General features: G+C 43.5%; 2 protein-coding genes across 2 annotated transcripts in view; one reads left to right on the forward strand and one right to left on the reverse strand.

The window, feature by feature from the left end:
• HPS5 (HPS5 biogenesis of lysosomal organelles complex 2 subunit 2) overlaps window positions 1-8,343 on the reverse strand; it is a 34,481-nt gene extending 26,138 nt beyond the window's left edge. Inside the window, exons 1-4 of the mRNA XM_056851625.1 lie at window positions 8,236-8,343; window positions 4,650-4,760; window positions 4,171-4,235; window positions 1,443-1,635 (exon numbers count right to left, since the gene is read on the reverse strand). Of these exons, the coding sequence (XP_056707603.1) occupies window positions 1,443-1,635; window positions 4,171-4,235; window positions 4,650-4,760; window positions 8,236-8,343 (477 nt within the window). The remainder of the gene's footprint in view (window positions 1-1,442; window positions 1,636-4,170; window positions 4,236-4,649; window positions 4,761-8,235) is intronic.
• Window positions 8,344-13,565: 5,222 nt separating this feature from the next.
• Window positions 13,566-21,025, forward strand: part of GTF2H1 (general transcription factor IIH subunit 1) — a 29,632-nt gene continuing 22,172 nt past the window's right edge. Inside the window, exons 1-2 of the mRNA XM_056851626.1 lie at window positions 13,566-13,651; window positions 19,081-19,249. Of these exons, the coding sequence (XP_056707604.1) occupies window positions 19,096-19,249 (154 nt within the window). The 5' untranslated portion in view covers window positions 13,566-13,651; window positions 19,081-19,095. The remainder of the gene's footprint in view (window positions 13,652-19,080; window positions 19,250-21,025) is intronic.

Consider the following 21,025-nt stretch of genomic DNA (forward strand, 5'->3'; position numbering starts at 1 on the left):
GAAGGAGATGCAATTTAGATCTGTTATCTAGCAGTACCACCCCTCTCTAATTTTTCTGTGCTCTGCTACTGATTTTCCAGGCGGGGCAGTGGTATAGAGTACTATTTATATCATACCTACTACAGCATTATGAACCAGTAGCAGCAATGGGAACCTGGGCCTGGTAAGCATGCCACCTCTTCCCTACCATTCTTTCTGCCACTTCAGGTCATTGCAAAGAAAGGATGGTAACTGGGGGCTACACCTGGATCTCTAGCCAGGCAGAGAAGCCCCACCTCCTGTAACTGTCATCTGCTGCCAGATTTCCCTGGAGCCCATTTCTGGAGAAAGATATTTGCTGCTGAGGTAGAGGAGAATACTAAGTGTGAGTAGATAGTTTAAAGTTGCCTTCACTGAGAAGGTAGGCTAACTCTCATTACTGTTTAACTACTTGCTGTAAACCACCTTGCAGATCTATAGTGCTGGAAAGAGGTTTTAAATAGAGAAAAGACACAGAGGTTCTAGAATACTGAGCTCCTATTTTTTTCCTACAAGATGTGCAATACAACTAGGCGTTACAAGAGCAAGCACTCCAGTATTCCACCTACATTTTTACATCAGATCCTAAGAACATAAGAAAAGCCCTGCTGGATCAGACCAAGGCCCATCAAGTCCAGCAGTCTGTTCACACAGTGGCAAACCAGGTGCCTCTAGGAAGCCCCCAAACAAGACGACCGCAGCAGCACCATCCTGCCTGTGTTCCACAGCACCCAAAATAATAGGCCTGCTCCTCTGATACTAGAGAGAATAGGTATGCAGCATGACTAGTATCCATTCTAACTAATAGCCATGAATACCCCTCTCCTCCATGATTATGTCCACTCCCCTCTTAAAGCCCTCCAAGCTGGCAGCCATCACTACATCCTGGGGCAGGGAGTTCCACAATTTAACTATGCGTTAAATTGTATCGTACCTTATCAAAAACCAAAACTGCCTAATTCTGTGGCCATGCAAATATTTCTCTTTAAGCAAGGGTTAAAAAAATATTTTTCCATCACAAGCACTACTCCCCCATCTAGAGGGCAGAAGTGGCCCCAGCCTTTACTGAGTGTGGAGATCCTTTGAAGTGTAGCATAAGGTCTGGGGCAGTCCCCTGTCCACATCCTAAAACTCAAGAGAAAAGCTAGTGCTAATCTGGAGATTCTCCGAATGTCTCAGAAAGGCAAAGTTACACACACTAAATACAGCTACCGCCAAAGCTCAGAGATGGGGAATAAGACCAGATTGTCCCTGAACGCGTGCTGTACTACAAAGGGGGGCTAAATTTCCTGCTACACAGCTCAGAATGGCATACAGATGACCTATTAGGGAACTGGCAGAGTACTGGTAACCACAAATTTTCAAAGGTCAGCTAGAGTTGTGTGGGTCCATGCCCCATGCTAAAATCTGTTAGAAATGCTTACCTTTCCTTGTTTCGATGTATTAATCTTGATAGCCGATACTTTTCCTACATGATCACCAACAAAAACACGAACTGTATTTGTATCCCAACAAAGAGTTGTTATTTTTCTGCCTTTGTGCTCTGAAGAAACATAAATTCTTTCAGGCTTCCCACGACGTTCCTGATTCAGTTCCCAGACAACAACAAGGCCTTGACTGTAACGAAACCAAATTTACGTTACTAACTAGTCTAATTTTTAAAAAGGGGAACACCACATACGGCTCCCTATAAATATCCAATGTAGTTAACTTAAAAAGATGTTTGAAAAAGTGGTAAACAACTTGAGGGAACTCAAATTTATGCCAAATCAGCAACTTATTCAGTTCTCCCACCCTTCGTGTAGAAGACAGAAAAATGCAACTGGAGGGGCTCTTAAGGGTCATCTAGTCCAACCTCCTTCACAATGCAGAAAATTCACACACACAGTGACCACTGTTCTATGCCCAGAGGAAGGCAAAAAACCTCCAGGATCCCTGGCTAATCTGGCCTAGATTAAAATTCCTTCTTGACCCCAAAGTGGCGATTGGCATTACTACGGGCATGTAAGAAAGGGTCATAAAAACCGAGTACTGACTTATTCCTTCCTGCCCTTCCTCTCATGATCTGCCTAAGATCACAGATTGCTGTCAGATGGCCATCTAGCTCCTTCTTAAAAACCTTCAAAGAAGGAGAGCCTCCTGAAGAAGCCTGTTCCACTGAGGTGCCACTGTGTCAGGAAGTTCTTCCCAATGTTTAGCCAAAAACTCTTTTGATTTAATTTTAACCCGTTGGTTCTGGTCCGACCTTCTGCAGCAACAGAAAATGCTCCATCCTGTATATACTTGAAGAGGACTATCATATCACCTCCCAGTCATCTCCTCTCCAGGCAAAACATACCCATCTCCTTCAACCTTTCCTTATAGGACATGGTCTCCAGACCCCTCACCATCTTCATTGTCCTCCTCTGGGCACATTCCAGCTAGTCAACATCCTTCTTAAACTGAAGTGCCCAATACTGAACACAATATTCCAAGTGAGGCCCAACTGCAGCAGAGTAAACTGATACCATCACTTTGCATGATCTGGACACTATACTTCTGTTGATACAGCCCAAAATCGCAATGACTCGTGTTCAGCGTATTGTCCACTAAGACTTCTAGATCCTTTTTGCATGTACTACTACCAAGACAAGTTTCTGCCATCCTATGATTGTGCATTTGATTTTTCCTACCTAAATGCAGAACTTTACATTGATCTGTTGAAATTCATTTTGTTAGTTTTAGCCCAGTTTTCCAACCTGTCAAGATCATCCTGTATCTTGACTCTGTTTTCTTCTAGTGGTGTAGTGGTAAAGAGTGACAGACTCTAATCTGAAGAACTGGGTTTGATTTCCCATTCCTTCATATGCAGCCTGCTGAGTGACCTGGACTAGTCACAGTAATCTCTGAACTCTCTCAGCCCCACCTACCTCTCAAGTGTCTGTTGTGGGGAAAGGGAAGGCGATTGTAAGCCACTTTGACTTCTTAAAGTAGAGAAAAGCAGGGTATAAAAACCAACTCTTCTTCTTCTACTGTATTTGCTATCCCTTCCAATTTAGTATCATCTGCAAATTTAATGAGCATCCCCTTCTATTTCTTCATCCAAGTCATTTATAAAGGCGCTGAACAACATAGGGCCCAGGACAAATCCCGGAGGCACTCCATTGTCACCTCTCCAAGAGGATAAAGAACCATTAACCCAGCACTCTTTGGGTGTGATCTGTCAACCAGTTACAAATCCACCTAATAGGATCCAAATCACATTTTACCAACTTGTCAACAAGAATATCATGCGGAACATCATCTAACTGAAGTCAAGATAAACAATGTTCACAGCATTCCCCTGGTCCAACAAGGTAGTAACTCTCTAAAATAAAAGATTAGTCTGACATGACTTGTTCTTGAGGAACCCGTGCTGGCTCTTAGTAATGACAACCATCTTTTCTAAATGCTCAAGGATTGACTGTTTGATGATTTCTTCTGAAATCTTTGCAAGCTGACAGGTCGGTAGTTACCTGGATTCTCCTTTTTCCCCTTCTTGAAGATGGGAACAACATTTCCCTACCTCCAATCTTCTGGCACCTCACCTGTCCTCCAGGAATTCTCAAAAATTATAGGCAGAGGCTCTGCAATTACATCTGTGAGTTCTTTCAGGACTCTTGTATGCAATTCATCTGGCCCTGAGAACTTAATTTCATTTCAAGAAACTAGGTGTTTATGTACCACTCCTATGTCTATCCTATGGTTATGGATGTGGTTTGCATTTTGTTCTGAAGCTACCTATGTATACTGCAAACTGCATTATTAAACATCAACAGAAGCATTTCAACAGGTTATTAACTTCTGTATTTATGTTACAAGAGACCCTAGCAATTCTCAAATTTGCAATTTTACTTATTCACTGTTTCCAGCCTGCTTTCGCTTTATCATGCCGCTGCTGTAATCACTGCATCAGTGAATTCTGAAGGAAATTTGGTTTGTTTGCTACTGGGAGGCAACAGAACCCTGCCTCACAGTATTCACAGATTTTGCCATTCGCTATAATCCTGGAACAGATCCCCCCTAAATGGCAAGAGTCTGCTGTACTGAAATACTTCCTTCTCTGCTAGACAAAATAGTTCTATGCAGTTTATGGACTAAAAAGAAAAAATTGATAAGAATAAATGTTCTCACCTTGTAGCGACAGCAATATAGTCTTCATCGTGTAAACAAAAGGCAACACAGGAAATGGCACCTTCCTATCCAGGGATAAAGCAGTCAAATTCATTCTGATAGTGCCTTCAGCAATGCTCAATATATAGCTGCTAAATATTCATATCGATTTAATAATGCAATAGCCTTTTTTATACAAAATTCTAGCTCCCATTTCTGTACTATAATTTTTCAGCTATTTCAGTATAATCCCATGCACATTTATTCGATTGAAATCAACAGGCAGACTAACTTTGCAAATGATTGCACTGATAATGAAGACTTTTCTCCTTATGCAAACTGCAGCTCAGATCCAGTGCAGCATTTCCCTGGAAGGATTTCTGTCTGCCAAGCATGACATTCTCACCTGCCCCCTCCTGCCGCAGCCCCTGCTGCTGAAATGCTTTTCCTGCCCACAAGGCCCGTATTTTGTTTTTAGCTTGAGATTTTAAAAAACCTACCTTATGAGTGAGAAACAGCCTCTGTTTCCAGCTCTCTTTTTGGATAAGGTTCAGGCCTCCACCTGAGCTACCTAGAGCCAACCATTTTCGAGATACTGCAAGACATGTGCACTAAAAAAAGTATAATACAGTTACAAGCTAGAAAGAACAACTGCGGCCACTTTTTCGTTAATCTATAAGAGGGAATAAAAGCAAACAAAGAGAATGAGTATCTTATTCAGCATTAATCCTAAACTATTATTATAAAAGTGTCTGCTGTTCTTAGACAAAAAGGAACAAAAATACCTTATGTTTAATTTATTTATTCTTGCTCCTATGCTGATTAAGTGCCAAATAGGTTTATTTGAAGTAAGTCCCATTTACTCCACATAAATTGATTTATAGCCTAGAGCAAACATTACCTTCTTAGAAGCAGCATTACCAAGTGCTGCATTTTCCTCCCTCTACTAAATTCATTCCTTAAGTGTAAAAGAGCTGAAGACCAAAATCAGGATAATTCATACTATAGTATTCCCCATTATTATGTTTGGACATGAAAGTTGGACAGTGAAGAAAGTTGACCTGAAGAAAACTGATTCAATTGTAATGTGGTATTGCAGAAGAGTTTTACAGATACCATGGACTGCCAAAAAGACAAATCAGTGGGTTCTAGATCAAATCAAGCCAGAACTCTCCCTAGAAGCTAAAATGCCCAAACTGATGCTAGCTAACGTACTTTGGTCACATGATGAGAAAACAAGAGTCACTGGAAAAGTCAATAATGCTAGGAATAGTTAAAGGCAGCAGGAAAAGAGGAAGATCCAACATGAGATAGTGACTCAAACAAGAAAGCCTCGACTCTCAGCTTGAAAGATCTAAGCAAGACTGTTAATGACAAGACATTAATTCATAGGGTAACTATCAGAAACAACTTGATGGGACATAACACACACACACTTAATTCATTTGCAAGTACTTAGTATACACAGTCAGTTGACTCCTATGTTCAGTAATCCTTGCGCCAGTGGATCTTTTCCACATTCCCCTCCCTCCAGCAGCAGAGCTGCGCTGACAGGAGAACCAAAGGTTGATTTCATCCCCTTTCCTCAATAGTTCCTTGACCTATAGGCTATTAACCTGTATGGATCCTGAAGTCCCAGGAACAAGCTTTCCAAGGGTAGGAAAGGACTGCTGAGAAGAGAGGAATGTGAGAAAGATTTATGACCATCAGCACCTTCCACTAACAGATTATGGGATCCAACCCTTCCCTTATTTTCCTTCCCTTGAAAATAAGCTATTCTTGCAAACAAGTGAGCAGAAACAAGCTTATAGTTGTGGCTGCAGTCCAATTCCTTATTGCATACAATGTTTGTGTACCAGGGAAGGGGTGGTCCTATACAAACTGCATCAAAATTAAACTTCAGTTTTGTTATTATAAAGATGTTTTCCATGTTTTTATCTGTTTTCTATCTTTTCAGAAAACTATGAATTTCATTTAATATACAAGAACACTGAATGAAATCATCCAAAGCTTTGGGGTTGGGTATCATCCATAATGCCTGACAGCCCCATTACCTCTCTACCTGGGGGTGGAGACAGGGAACGTTCCAGCACAGATGGGACGACCCTTGGCTGGAGTCATTCCCCCACTGGGGAAAACGGTCACCCCCAAGCAGGTCAGGCTCACCACTGCATCGTGGCCATGCTGGGTCCCCAGGGCATTCCCACTTGCACTGCGGCAGCCGGGATCCAAGGAAGAAGGGGGGCAGAGCTTGGAGGGGGAGAGGGCAGAGATAGAGCAGCAAGGCCAGATGGGACCTGAGAGGCTTTTATGCCCTCGTGAAGGGACGGAACTACGAATGGGAAACGGGAGGGGGCAGAGCTTCCCCTATAAATTAGAAGTGGAAGCACAGGCCAGGGAGAAGTGAGAGCTTTGGCTGTCTATGCCTAAGGGAGGGATGAGCCAACAGCGCCAGGGCTTGACAGGGAGTGCTGTTTAACTCCCTCCAGCCCATTCTGAGGTCCTCAAAGCCAAGTCTTCTGAAGGGGACAAATGACGGACTTGCTGCCAGCTGAGGGTGGACCAGGGAGAGCGCCACACTACTTGAAAAAGCAGGTTGGCATAGTGGTCAACAGCACCTTCTACCAGCTTCATATGGTTTGCCAATTCTCTCCTTTCTTTGACTCAGTCAACCTGATCGCTGACAGATGCTTTTGTAGCCTCACAGTCAGATTATAGTAATGAGCTCAAGGCTGGGCTGCACTTAAAGTCAATCTAGGAACTGCAGCTGGCCCAGAATGCAGCAGCCCAAATTATTGTTGGGAATTAGCCAGTGGGAACCTATCTTTCCCATTTTGAAACAGCTACATTGACTGCTAGTTTACTTCCAATTCAAGGTTCTGGTTACCATCTTTAAAGCCTTCACAACCCAGGACCCATATGTGAAAGACTATCTCCTCCCATCCATTCCTCAGCCGGCCATCTGCTGGTTGTTCCCCAATTTAGGATGGTTTACCTGGTGCTGACCAGGCCTTTACCATCATGGTTTCCGTTCTGTGGAGAGGACTCCCTGAAGAGATGAGGGAGTCCTCTTATTGGAGAACTTCAGGAAGCACTGCAAGGCTCATCCATTTGCCAGGGTTTTAAACGAGGAATTGATAACAGGCATCTTTTGGGGAAGGGACTATTGGGAGGTTATTTGATTTTAAAGGGTAATGTTTTAATTGTTACCTGTAAGTCCTCCAGAGGAAAGGCAGGATAGAAATATTTTAATACATAAATTTAGCGCAGGAGAAACATTTAATTAACTGCTGACTTCTCCAACCTCAAATGCAGGCTGCCATTTTTGTTTCTTCGTCCCAAAAGACTTCGGTGTGATTTGAAACCTACCGAACCCTGAGCAGTCTAGCTTAATTTATTATCCTACACACTGCAGGCCAGATGCTTTTAAGCCATGGCCTGAACCATCATTTTTTTCTTTCCTTTTTGTCTATTAACATCCAGCCCAATTAAGAGTTTTGGGAACTGAAAAGACTGTACATTGATTGCTTTGTGATAAATTGGTTGCTGCTAAAAAAAAAAGGACTTTATAACTTTTGTCTGGGGTGTATTTTCTTACTTTAACATTTTTCTTTACAAAAAGTTCTGTTTAGGTTAAAATTATTTTAAAACATTAAAATAGCACAATGGCATTTCCTAAGGTTGATATCAATAACCACATGCCAGACTCGTTTCGGCCTGTTTGGCCTTCATCAGTGGTCAATGGAAACCCATGTAAAACCTGCACGCATTTACAGAAATATATACATATACAAACAGTTTAAATCAAACCAGGCATGTATATAGGTTGTATAATATATTACCAATTACTCAAACATCCAGTAAGATTGACTCTAGTTGTAATGCTGGTTTATGTATGTCTCCCATATACGATATGTGCAGTTATCAACCTAGTAAAGCAACTGTTGCATACGCGGGTTACACAGTAATTTCTACATCAATATATACCACATACAGTAAGTAGCAGGTATTAAACTTAAGTTGCAGAATAACGTTTCTACACACTGAAACAGTATCATCACCGTGGCAACTGTGATTTAAACGTACCTTCAGACGACTGGAATCCAACCTGAGGGCAGAAAGCAATGGACTGAGGCATTCAAATTCTGCTAATAGGTGGCTAGAAGTTTCAGGTATCGTTGGCACAGATGCCATTGGCACAGCAGACAAAAAATGGTCTCTTACAACTTTATTATTGGTTCATTGCCCAGGTGGCACCTATAGAGTAAAATATAAGACAGATCAATTTTCCCCCCACTTAGCTCATGTTTATTTCCTAAACGTGCTGGTGTTCCCCTTAAAAGTACAGATTTTCATGTTGCTAAAATATCCATGAAAGGACAATACTCCCACCGATACCTAGCTGACAATAGTGAAAGCAGCTTTTTCCTAGCCGCTGTCTCCTTTAACTGATACACAGTTCAACTGCTGCTTCCTGTACTCTAAAATCTACACGCTATCGTAATTCAGATATACAAAGAATTTAAAAGCAGTTTAACTAGCTGACATTTTCACGCCTAACTAGTTACCCAAGATGGTTAAGAACAGGTGATTTTCTAAAACAGATGCGTATCTAGTGTTTCTAGTGGAAATTTTAAATGCAACGTGAAAACCTAATAACAAAGCATTTTTGCAGGACTAATGCACGATGAAATTATAAGCCATGTTTATTGCTATTTACAGCTGTAAACTCCAAAGTAAAAAATTCTACTTTTTCCAGTCATATATTTTTTAAATCTTTAACAGTGGTGATTCCCACAGACACCGATTTTGAAAAAAGGGGTCCACGGGAGTACCGGTTAGCCTAACGTTTGTTCCAGGTTCCTCCAGGAGGTGGGGGGACTATTATCCCACTCTTCAAAAAAGGGAGGAGGGATGACCCGGGAAACTACAGGCCAGTCATTCTGATCTCTGTCCCAGGGAAGATACTGAAGCAGATTTTAAAGAGACCAGTCTGCGAGCATCTGAAGAACTTGGTGATCAGGAGAAGTCAGCATGGATTTATCCCTACAGGTCCTGCCAAACCAATCTCATTTCCTTCTTTGATCGAATGACAAGCTTACTGGATTGAGGGAGTGCAGTCGATGCTGTTTACCTGGATTTCAGTAAAGCTTTTGACAGGGGTCCCTATGATGTTCTGATGGGTAAACTAGAGGACTGTGGACTGGACCCTAGGATAGTTAGATGGATAGGGAACTGGTTGGAGAACTACAAAGTGTAGTTGTCAATGGCACTTCATTAGAATGGAGAGGGGTGTCCAGTGGGGTGCCACAGGGGTTGGTTCTGGGTCCGGTACTTTTCAATATTTTTATAAATTTGCAGATGACACGAAATTGGGAGGAGCCACAAACACACCAGAAGATATAGAATTCAACGAGATCTGAACACACTGGAAAAGTGGGCGGATGTGAACAAGATGCAATCCAACAAGGGTAAGTGCCGAGTTCTACATCTGTATAACAAAAATTAGGGAGATGCATACTGGATGGGGGATATACTTCTGGGTAGCAGCGTGTGTGAACAAGATCCTGTGGTACGGATGAACAGTAAGTTAAATATGAGCAGCCAGTGTGATGCAGCAGCAAAAACAGCTAATGCAATCTTGGGGTGTATCAACAGAGGCATAAAATCCAAACCGCAAGATGTCATAGTTTCCCTGTACACTGCATTGGTCAGGCAGCACTTGGGAGTATTGTGTGCAGTTCTGGAGGCCTCACTTCAAAAAACATGTGGACAGAACTTAGGGGGTACAGAGGTCAGCAACAAGGATGATCAGGGGCCTGGCGACCAAGCCCTATGAAGAAAGGCTGAGGGAGTTGGGAATGTTTAGTTTGTAGAAGAGGAGGTTGAGGGGTGACATGATTGCTCTCTTTAAGTATTTGAAGGGCTGTCACTTAGAGGAGGGCAGGGAGCTGTTCCTGTTGGCAGCAGAAGATAGAACTCTCAATAATGAGTTTAAATTGCCGGCGGAAAGGGACTGGCTGGATATTAGGGGGGAAATTAACAATAAGTTGTTCAACAGTGGAATCAGCTACCTAGGGAGATGGTGAGCTCTCCCTCACTGGCAGCCTTTAAACAGAGACTGGACAAACACTTGTCAGGGATGGTCTAGGCTGATACTGCATTAAGCAGAGGGTTGGACTTGATGGCCTGTATGGCCCCTTCCAACTCTATAGGTCTATGATTCTACAAATTAGCAGAAAGTATTATTAAAGCACTATTAAGCACACTGAGGTGCATAGCTTGCTAAGGGACAATGGTGGACTAGATGAACCACTGGTCTGATTCAACAGGGCTTTTCTTATGTTCTTACAGCATATCGGACTTGCAAGTAGTTGTCATCTTCCATTTCAGTACCAAAAAATCAATACACAGGCTACAGATGTTACTAGAGAACCGCAACTAACAGTGAATTCCTGAAGGTGGGGGCGAATGGTCTTAGCAGGTGGCATGACCCCTATGCCAGCGTCTGTGCCACTAGTGCCATGCAAACTGTCACAGACACTGACGTGGGGCACTTAAGCAGCCTCCAGCAGCGCTCTCCCAGCGCAAATCTTCTTAAACTGCCAATCCACAAACGTATGATATTCACAGCACAACACTAAATAGAATTATACTGCTCTAAGCCCGTTCTGCTTAAAAACATGTAATTCTGTTTAGAACTAGTAAAATCCCAGAATTTTTCACATAAAGTACAGTAGTGACATCCTACTGTCTATCTCTTAACCTGAACTACTGCCCCACCTAAGAGAGCTTTCAGACAAAGTTATTTAAATCACATTGTGCCTTCCCTTATTAAAGTTTGCTGATCTCTTAGCCATATTGTCTTGCCTGTCAAAGCAGCCTGACATTCAAAATCATTAATCACAAAGGTTACGCATTGTAGTACAATAAACATACCTACAGAAATATCCTACAAGGCAATCTACCAAGAGAATGAATCATGTGAGCCTGAGTCAAAGAAAATAATGAGCTAAAAATCAGTCTTTAATGTTACTTAAATACTGTTGCATGCTCCCAATTTCCTGAGCTGTTCCAAATTCCAGGGTGAGTGGGGTTTAATTTGGCTGAAGGAGAGTATAAAGAGGGAGTAATTTTGTAACGTTTGTTTTATTTCTAAACATATGTACAAGCAGAGCATAAGCAGCGACAAAGGGACACTCCTACAGCAAAACGGGGAGGGACTGTGGCTCAGTGGTAGAGCCTCTGCTTGACATGGAAAAGGTCCCAGGTTCAATCTCCAGCATCTCCAGTTAAAGGGACCAGGTAAGGAGGCGATGTGAAGGATCTCTAGCAGCGCATAAAAGTTTTTTTTAAAAGGACAGTGACTGTGAAAAGTTGGAGAACAGGGGAAGTGAAAGTTTCATCTGTGTACAGAATCTGCAGCGCAATGTACAGCGTTTGAAGGGGAAGCGAGCCTAACACCGGCCATCGCTGTTCTTAACGCTGGTGCAAAACTGGGAATCAAGAGATGGAAGGGACCACCAAGCTCATCTAATCCAACCCCTGCACAATGCAGGAAACTCACAACTACCTCCCCCTCACACACCCGGTGCCCAGAAGATGGCCAAGATGCCCCCCCTTCCATGAACTGCCCAAGTTCATAGACTCAGCATTGCTGACAGATGGCCATCTAGCCTCTGCTTAAAAACCTCCAGGGAAGGAGCGCTTACCACCTCCCGAGAAATTAGAAATTTCTTCCTAATGTCTAGACGGAAACTCTTTTGATTTAATTTCAACCCGTTGGTTCTGGTCCAACCCTCTGGGGCAACCGAAAACAACTCGGCACCATCCTCTATATGAAAGCCCTTCAAGTACTTGAAGATGGTTATCATATCCCCTCTCAGTCTTCTCCTGTCCAGGCTAAACATACCCAGCTCCTTCAACCTTTCCTCATAGGACTTGGTCTCCAGACCCCTCACCATCTTTGCTGCCCTCCTCTGGACACGTTGCAGCTTGTCTACATCTTTCTTAAATTGCGGTGCGTGGACTGCCAAAAAAACAAATCAGTGGGTTACAGATCAAATCAAGCCTGAACTGACCCTAGAAGCTAAAATGACTAAACTGAGGCTGTCATATTTTGGTCACGTCATGAGAGGAGAAGAGTCACTGGAAAAGACAGTCATGCTAGGAAAAGTTGAGGGCAGCAGGAAAAGAGGAAGACCCAACAAGAGATGGATGGACTCCATAAAGGAAGCCACAGCCTTCAATTTGCGAGATCTGAGCAAGGCTGGCAAAGACAGGACATTTTGGAGGACTTTCATTCATAGGGTCGCCATGAGTCGGAAGCGACTTGACGGCACTTCACACACACACACCCAGGCTAGCCTGATCTCGTCAGATCTCAGAAGCTAAGCAGGGTCAGCCCTGGTTAGTATTTGGATGGGAGACCACCACCAAGGAATACCAGGGTTGCTATGCAGAGGAAGGCACTGGCAAACCACCTCTGTTAGTCTCTTGCCATGAAAACCCCAAAAAGGGGTCGCCATATGTCGGCTGCGACTTGACGGCACTTTACACACCCAACACACACACTCAAGCTTTAAAATATGCACAAGGCATTAAAATAAGGCGCTGTTTCATCAAAATGATCCATGGCTTTCATAAATTAAAGTGAAAAAAATAACTGGCATGCATTAAAACCAGCCCCGAACAGAAAAGAAGCAGAGAACTAAGAATGACAATAGCTGCAAAAAAGCTCATACCCTACCAGAAATTATTTTTGTTAGTCTTTAAGGTGCTACTGGACTCTTGCCCTTTTTGACTACTGCAAACAGACTAACACGGCTACCCACTGTGAATAGCTGCAAAGTACGAGCAACGATTTAAAATAATAATAATAATAAAAGAGCAGGGAACACAAATGATTTTGCACCCTCTTAGGCTGTACAAAATGCACCTTATAGAGGTAGCGTCGGCATTCGCGCTCTCCTCCTTGCCGGACTCCCGGCCAGCTGCTCCGCCCCGCCTCCAAACACAAAACCAGGCGCGTGACTTCTCTTGCAAAGCCGCCACTTCCGGGAGGGAAACGTCACGTCACGCCGTCAACACCCCCCGTCCCTCCCCCCCCTCTGTGTGTGTGTGTGTGTGTGTCTCTCTCTCTCTCTCTCTCTCTCTCTCTCCGCACCACGTGACGTCCGCACGCTCCTCCCCTCCGGACCGTTGTTCGGCAAAGAGTCCCCTCCCCCCTCAGGGCGACGCCAGCGACCTGGAACCGACGAGGGCTTCGGCGGCCGCGCCGAAAGCCCAACGGGGGGGGGGGAAGCGCCAACGGCCCGTCCAGCTCCTCGGGACCCGGCGGCAGGCTCGGGAAAAAGAGGAGGCCGGAGCGGACGCGTTAATGATCGTATCGTCGCTTTTTTTTTTTACCAGGGCGCTGTCATGGCGGCGGCGGCGACGCGAGCGGGCCTTCACGTGACGAGAAGAGGGCCCCGGCGACTGACAGGCGCCGTCACGTGAGAGGGTAGGCGTCACAGGAGCGGGTGGGCGGCTTTTCCGTCACGTGACCAGGGCTCCCCTCGGCTGCGGGGAGGGAGCAGGAGAGGGAACGGCCGGCTTCCGGTCACATGTCCCTTCGCTGCCGAGCTCCTTGGCCGCTCCATGGCCCGGGAGGCGGCGGCCAGCGCCTGAGGCGGCGGACGAGCGCGGAGTGAGCGCTCCTGTATCCGGGCGGAGGAGCCGGTCGGCGGCGAGGGCCTTTCCCCGGCCGCGTTCACGGTAGGGGGCCTGGCTGGGTCCAACGGTCCCGGGCTCCGAGGCCCGGCTCGCCGGTCTCTGCTGGGAGATCGGCGGGGTTGCGGCTCTGCGTTGTAGGAGGCTGGCCAGCGCGAGGGTCACCGGCAAGCGAGAGGTCCCCGGAGGACCCCCGCTTTGACAAGGGGAGGGGGCGTCCCTTAATACACCCCCCCCTTTTCCCCCTTGCAAGCCGTTCTTGCACCGCCCAGGAAAATGTCGTGGCCGGTCCTTTTGTTTTTATTTATTTATTTTTTATTATTTTTTATTATTTTTCGTTAAAGTACAATAAAAAAACACAAATTATGTAGAACATAAATCATAAAAAACAGAAATACAAAAAGAGCACTTATGCAACCATTGTAATTACAGTGTATAATATAATTTTTAAAATATAGAGTGCTCTGATATCCACCACCCACCTTAACAGTGTATCCCATCACCACTGGACTTCCGGAGAAGTGTTTTGACAGTATTTAACATTGCTATTATTGCTTTTGTGTAAATATATATCTATATCTATATCTATCTATATATCGATCTATATATATATATCTATATCTATATAGATATAATTCATTAACTATATTTGTAAAATTCATTTTAGCCAGTTTGTCCCAGAATGCGGCGGCCTTTGACCATGTTTTTTTTGTTAACTCTTCCATATCTTTACCGTTTGTTTTTAAACCTGGTCCTAAGTGGTGGAGGAGGATCCTCTAAAATCTTATGAACCGTGCCAAAATTATGACCTGTGGCAGGACGCACCTCGATGTAACAGTGTGCGGTCATGGTGTGGAATGCTCCTGTCTTTCTGCAAGCTGTAACCTGAAAGGGGGGCAGTCCTCGTTTTCTGAATGAAGTTATTGTTGCAGTAAAACGGGTTGGGGGGGGGTGACCCAAGATTGTTATCAAGAAAACAGTTTATTTGCAGCTGCTGACTCAGAGGTCCTAATGGGCAGAAATCTCTGAGTCCCGATTATACTGGGGAAGAGGTATTTATCCAAATTCAAGTTATGACGATACATCAACAAGTTATGCATATCTGATTGTATTACAGACAGAAAGGCGACTCAGTACAGTTGCAGTTTCATCCAGTTTCTCCTATCCTTGTTTATCGTTCACTCTGACACTCCATGACTCTTAGCCCAGTTACCCAGTGCACAGAGCAGGCTTGTAGCTAGGCAGAAATTCCTTCCCTGGCAGTCTGGAAGCCAATTATTACCGGGAGATCTCTGGGGTACTGTCACATTATTGTTTCGATTCACTGTTGGGTTTTCTTGTAATGGTTGCGTGGGATTAAAAAAAATGGGTATTTTGGGGTAATGTTAAGAGTGTTGATTTTTGATGGACTTAGATTCCATGTATTAGTAGGCTCCTAAAAACGTGAAGGAGGCAGAAGCATTTTATTTGAGAGTTAAGAGGTTTTGGCACTGCTTTTGGGGTGACTGTAAAGCTCTCACTGCTTAAATTTCTTTGTGAGAGACTTTTTGAAATTTTGATTTCTCATGTTTTCTAAAGTATCCAGTTTATGAGGGTGAGTGCTTTCATTTTCCAAGCTTTGGTGGGAAATTATTCAAGGGATTGTGCTGGGGCATGATAGGTCATTCAGTCAGGCTGTTCTTTCATTACTTCTCTGAGGATTTACTGGGTGAGGTGGGTGAGAATGTTCTTAGGCTGATATGGGGGCTGGGCATAGGGGGTGGCACTCTTTGCTTTTTTGCAACTTCGTTATTTTGGCTCTGTTAGGTGGATGGCTGTGGCTGCAATTGTTGAAAAAGATATTAATGTTTTGGATCCTTGTATGTTCTTCAAGAGCCCTAGGGGAGTAGAGTTGTAAATAAGCTTTTTAGTATATTGGTTTGACTGGGGACAAACTTGTCTGTCTAAGATGTCAGGTTGCTTTGATAGGTGAGACAATGCTAAACAGTCAGCGAACTTTAATATGGGAAGCCACAATGTGGGTTAAACAAAACTTTGTCTTGAAGCTCTTCTAGGTGAAGCAGTAGCTCAGGATGGATGACATACAATAGTCTACTGAACTATGTATAAGCAAGTCTGGTGATTTTAGTAGTGTAAAGGACAATATCTTTGGCTTGTAATAGTGATCAAGCAAGGAAAACTAGTACGTGTAGCTAGGCTTAAAAGCATCGATGCTGTAGCAAGTACAAGTTACCTTCATATAGGCATTTTTATCTCCCCCCCCCCCTCAAAAAAATCTGTTCAGTTTATGCCACAGATTACTAACATATGTGTAAACTGCTAATTTTTATGAGGCTTTGGAGATGTGCAAGGCTGTTTAAATGATTACCCATCCACTGAGGGGCACTATACTTCAGGTAGACTGACATTCAAATAAGAACCTAATTAATCACAAAGGATATACTTTGTAGTACATTAAATGTATCTATAGAAATATCTTATAGGTCAGTCTACCAAGAGAATGAATGAGGTGTTCTGAAGCCTCGCTCCAAGAAAAATGACAATATTATCCTGTGTTGTCATCTGTGATCAAGACACATTGCTTAACATAAATAATATAACTTGATGACAACTGTGGCGATTTTTCAGTGCTATAGAATTCTTATTTTAAATAAAATGTTTGTTTATTTTAAACATTTCTATTCCTCCTTTCCATGTTTCTCAGGTAGCCTTCCCTTGGTTTTATTGAGAACTGTAGCTACTACCACCAGCCAAAAGCTACCTAGCCTTTGGATTATTGGATTCTTTTTACACTTTAAGCTAGCTTCTGTCTGTAGCAGTAGAAAAAAGCAAGAGTTCAGTAGCACCTTAAAGACTAACAAAAGTTCTGGCAGGTTGTGAGTCACAGCTCACTTCTTCTGATACAGCTAGAATGTGAGTCCATATGCCCTTAAGTGGAGAAGAGTCAGTTCAGATACCCAATGGCAATAGCATGTAAATATGATGTAAATGACAATAGCAGGTGTGATTGGATTAGGTGTGGTATGCAGAGGGGTAGTAGGCATGGAGAAATCAGCTTTGGTAATGAGACAGGAATCCTAGGTCTCTATTCAATCCAGGAGAATGCATTGTCAACCTTCATTGTTAGTTGTAATTAGTTGAGACAGCTGAATTACAACTAAGAATGAAGCTCAAGACAATGCATTCTCCTGGATTGAACAAAGTTTTAGTATCCCTGTGCATACCACATTTAATCCAGTCATGTCTGCTATTGTCATTTACATGTTATTGACATTGAATTCACTTCTCTCTACTTAAGGACTCACATTCTAGCTGTATCTGAAGAAGTAAGCTGCAACTCACAAAAGCTCATACCCTGCCAGACATTTTGTTAGTCTTTAAGGTGCTACTGGACTCTTGCTCTTTTCTACTGCTTCTGACTTTAGGTATTGTAAAGTTTCTATTTCTATTAGAGCGGAACAAACTGATCCTTTGTTTTGGACAGTTTGTTGCTTTTTAGTCTGTCTGGCTGGATTGCAGTTCCAGCAGCTGAACTTGAACTGAACAAAATTAATCAGTGGTTTTTAATTTGAGCTTAAGCAAAGACTGAAGACCATTCTTGAGAATGGGCTTCTTGGGAATTCATGCAAAAAAAAAAAATCAATTAAATATTAAAGATAAAAGTAACAGTTTATGAGTAGCTTTGTTTAACTGTTCTTACGCTTAAGAAAACATGTCTCTTTTGAGTTTTCAAAAGGGTACTTCACTGAAGTTGTGTAATGCACAAATTTAACTGATTAAATTAGAAAAACTGTTGTGATTTGGATCCCAGCTCTCCCAAAACCCCTGCTTGCACAACAAGAGGGGGAAATTCTGCCAGTTCTCCCTGTCTATTGCATAATCCCACAATACATTCCATACCATTCCTAAGGGTATCCTGACCCTTGTAAACATTTTTGTGAGATATACAGGGGCTCTAGAAGGAACCTTGTGCCATAGAAATGGCTTTGTACTTAGCTGAAAAGAGCAGTAGGATCCAACCTGTAATACAGTGTGGTAATATCAATAGCATTTAACTGTAAAAGTTACCTTCTGGAGGTTCTTTTTTAAGCTGCATCTTGGTCACTAATACCTCAAAGCTGTTAAAACATTCTTAGGAAAACCCACAACTAAATGTATTGGCTTGGATCCCAGGCCTTTTTCCATTCATGCAAGCGGTCCCTGTGTTCATGCACGATTTCCTTCAGTTCTCTTCTCCCACTACAGACCCCCAAGAGCATGCACGCTCACTGTTTCCAAGGGTCCACTGATACACACCCCCTCAGCTACATTTTGGAGGGCACAGTAGGGTGTGGTGGGAAGAACTTGAAAGAACTTTCTATTGACTTTTTGCCTCCAGATGTTTAAAATGTTGTTTGTCTGCACCACCTTCAGTTTACTAAAATGAAAAAGATATTTCTATCTTGTTGCTTTTGGAAACAACATCATTAGATAATCCCATCTAACCTATATGATCATTAGACCATCCATTCATTTGCACAATCATTGGTTTCCCTCTGTTATTGTTTTCTGATTTTTATTTATTTGTGTTATTTATAGTTCACCTTTCTCATGGACACTCAAGATGAATTTCTCAACACAATTGATTTCTCAGATATAGTTAATACTGGGGAAGAAAACCTCCACCAGTCCCAGAAGGGCTTATGCATGTTTTGTTCTCTAAAGTAGTATCTGCATTCATAGCTTTCTAATGCTTACAAGGTAAAGCATAAGTAATTGAAATTTTGCAGATTGTAGTGCCATGGTGTTACATGCCCTTCACGAGTAATTTTTTAACGATTGAATACCATTGGTTGGTGTGTTTTTTTCAATACTGTTAAATTGACAGTTGGCTTTTCCACATAAAAATATTGTCAGTTATGTGTAGATTGCAGTCCACTAGCACCTTAGAGACTAATAAGATATTTAGGGTATGAGCTTTCAAGAATCTAAGTCCCTTCATCAGATACAAGAGCTTTGACTCTTGAAAGCTCATACCCTAAAAATCTTGTTGGTCTCTAAGGTGCTCCTGGGCTGGAATCTAGCTGTTCTACCGCAGACCAACATGGCTACCCTCTGGAACCAGTTACGTATACTAAAAGTGACTAACGAAAAGAAGGAATCTTAAATTTCCAGTTCAAGCTTTAAGACTGTCATCGTGAAAATCAGTATAAAATAATTGTTGGGGTCTCTTTCATGCAGCACGCTATAGGTATTATGGCGACATCATCTGAAGAAGTGTTACTGATAGTAAAGAAGGTGCGTCAAAAGAAACAGGATGGGGCTCTTTACCTCATGGCTGAAAGAATAGCCTGGGCACCTGAGGGCAAAGACCGCTTCACAATCAGCCATATGTATGCAGACATAAAATGTAAGTAAAAAGCTTTTCTGATGAATATTTAGCACTTAATTGTGTGGTTTTAAGTAGGGCTGTCAATTCGGTTCGGTCCGAACTGAAAATCAACCGAATTTCCCCTGATTCGGTGATTTTCAGTTCGGACGGATCCGAACTCAAATCTGGCGGGCAACCGGGGGGCCCGAATTCAGCGAGTTCGGGAGTTCGCGAATAAATTCGGCCAATTCGGCCCCCCCTTCAGGGGAGCCCGCTGAAAGGCGCGGGCTGCCCTTTAAACTGATCTGCGCCTCCCAGCTGGGAGGCTCAGATCAGTTTAAAGGGCAGCCCGCCTCCCTTCAGCGGGCTCCCCTGAAGGGAGGCGGGCTGTCATTGAAACTCATCTGCGCCTCCCGGGCGGGAGGCGCAGATGAGTTTAAAGGGCAGCCCGCCCCCCTTCAGCGGGCTCCGCTGAAGGGGGGCGGGCTGCCCTTTAAACTGATCTGCGCCTCCCAACTGGGAGGCTCAGATCAGTTTAAAGGGCCCCCGCGCGCCTTCAGGGAATCCCTGAAGGCGTGCTTCGGCCGAATTTTCCCCCGAACTCCGGATCCCCCCGAATTACCAGGGATCCGAAGCGGGGGAGTTCGGACTGAAGGGTAGCCCGCTGAAGGGAGGCGGGCTGTCATTGAAACTCATCTGCGCCTCCCGCCCGGGAGGCGCAGATGAGTTTAAAGGGCAGCCCGCCCCCCTTCAGCGGGCTCCGCTGAAGGGGGGCGGGCTGCCCTTTAAACTGATCTGCGCCTACCAGCTGGGAGGCTCAGATCAGTTTAAAGGGCCCCCGCGCGCCTTCAGGGAATCCCTGAAGGCGTGCTTCGGCCGAATTTTCCCCCGAACTCCGGATCCCCCCGAATTACCGGGGATCCGAAGCGGGGGAGTTCGGACTTCGGCACGTACCGACCCCACAAGGGTCAAATTCGGCCGAATCCGAACTGTACCGAATTTTTTTTTTTTGACAGCCCTAGTTTTAAGTACTGAATCGTTCACATCTTGTTAGATACAGACTTACATAAGAAAAGCCATGCCGGATCAGACCAAGGCCCATCAAGTCCAGCAGTCTGTTCACACAGTGGCCAACCAGGTGCCTCTAGGAAGCCACAAACAAGACAACTGCAGCAGTATTATCCTGCCTGTGTTTCAAAGCTCCTAATATAATAGGCATGCTCCTCTGATCCTGGAGAGACTTAATTTATGAACCACTTTATACTTACATTAGATTATCTACAAATGTAGCAGAATAGTGAAACTGAAATGTCCAAATAAAACAGTAGTCCAGTGACATCTTAAGAACGAACACAATTTATTCTAGTTTAAGCTTTTGTGAATTAGTGCTTACCTCATAAAGTACATGAAGTGTTCATCTTTTGGGCAGATATATTTAAGAGCAAATAATGAAGGGGATGTGTTAGAGAGGCCAGTTTAAAACAAGATCAATCAAGAGAGTTGTCAGTCCACTCAGAATGAGTGAGACTCACCCCCAGGTGTTTTTAAAAGCAAAGTTGGATTGGCATAATTTAGGAAAGTGTAGCGTGAAACATGATAAGCAGGTTTGGTTAAAAAAATATAGAGCCATACCTGAGCTAATGTCACAGAATTATTGATTATATTTCACTTTTTGTTTGAGGTGTTGAAAATGGGTGCACTTCACATAGACTGTCCCAAACTATCTTCTGCTTAGGTATTCATTGAGATCATACGATTGCAGGGTACAATTATTATACACACACACGCACACACACGTGGAATATCATCTGTCTT

The sequence above is a fragment of the Euleptes europaea genome, chromosome 6 (genome assembly GCF_029931775.1).
Source record: "Euleptes europaea isolate rEulEur1 chromosome 6, rEulEur1.hap1, whole genome shotgun sequence".
Taxonomy (NCBI): domain Eukaryota; kingdom Metazoa; phylum Chordata; class Lepidosauria; order Squamata; family Sphaerodactylidae; genus Euleptes; species Euleptes europaea.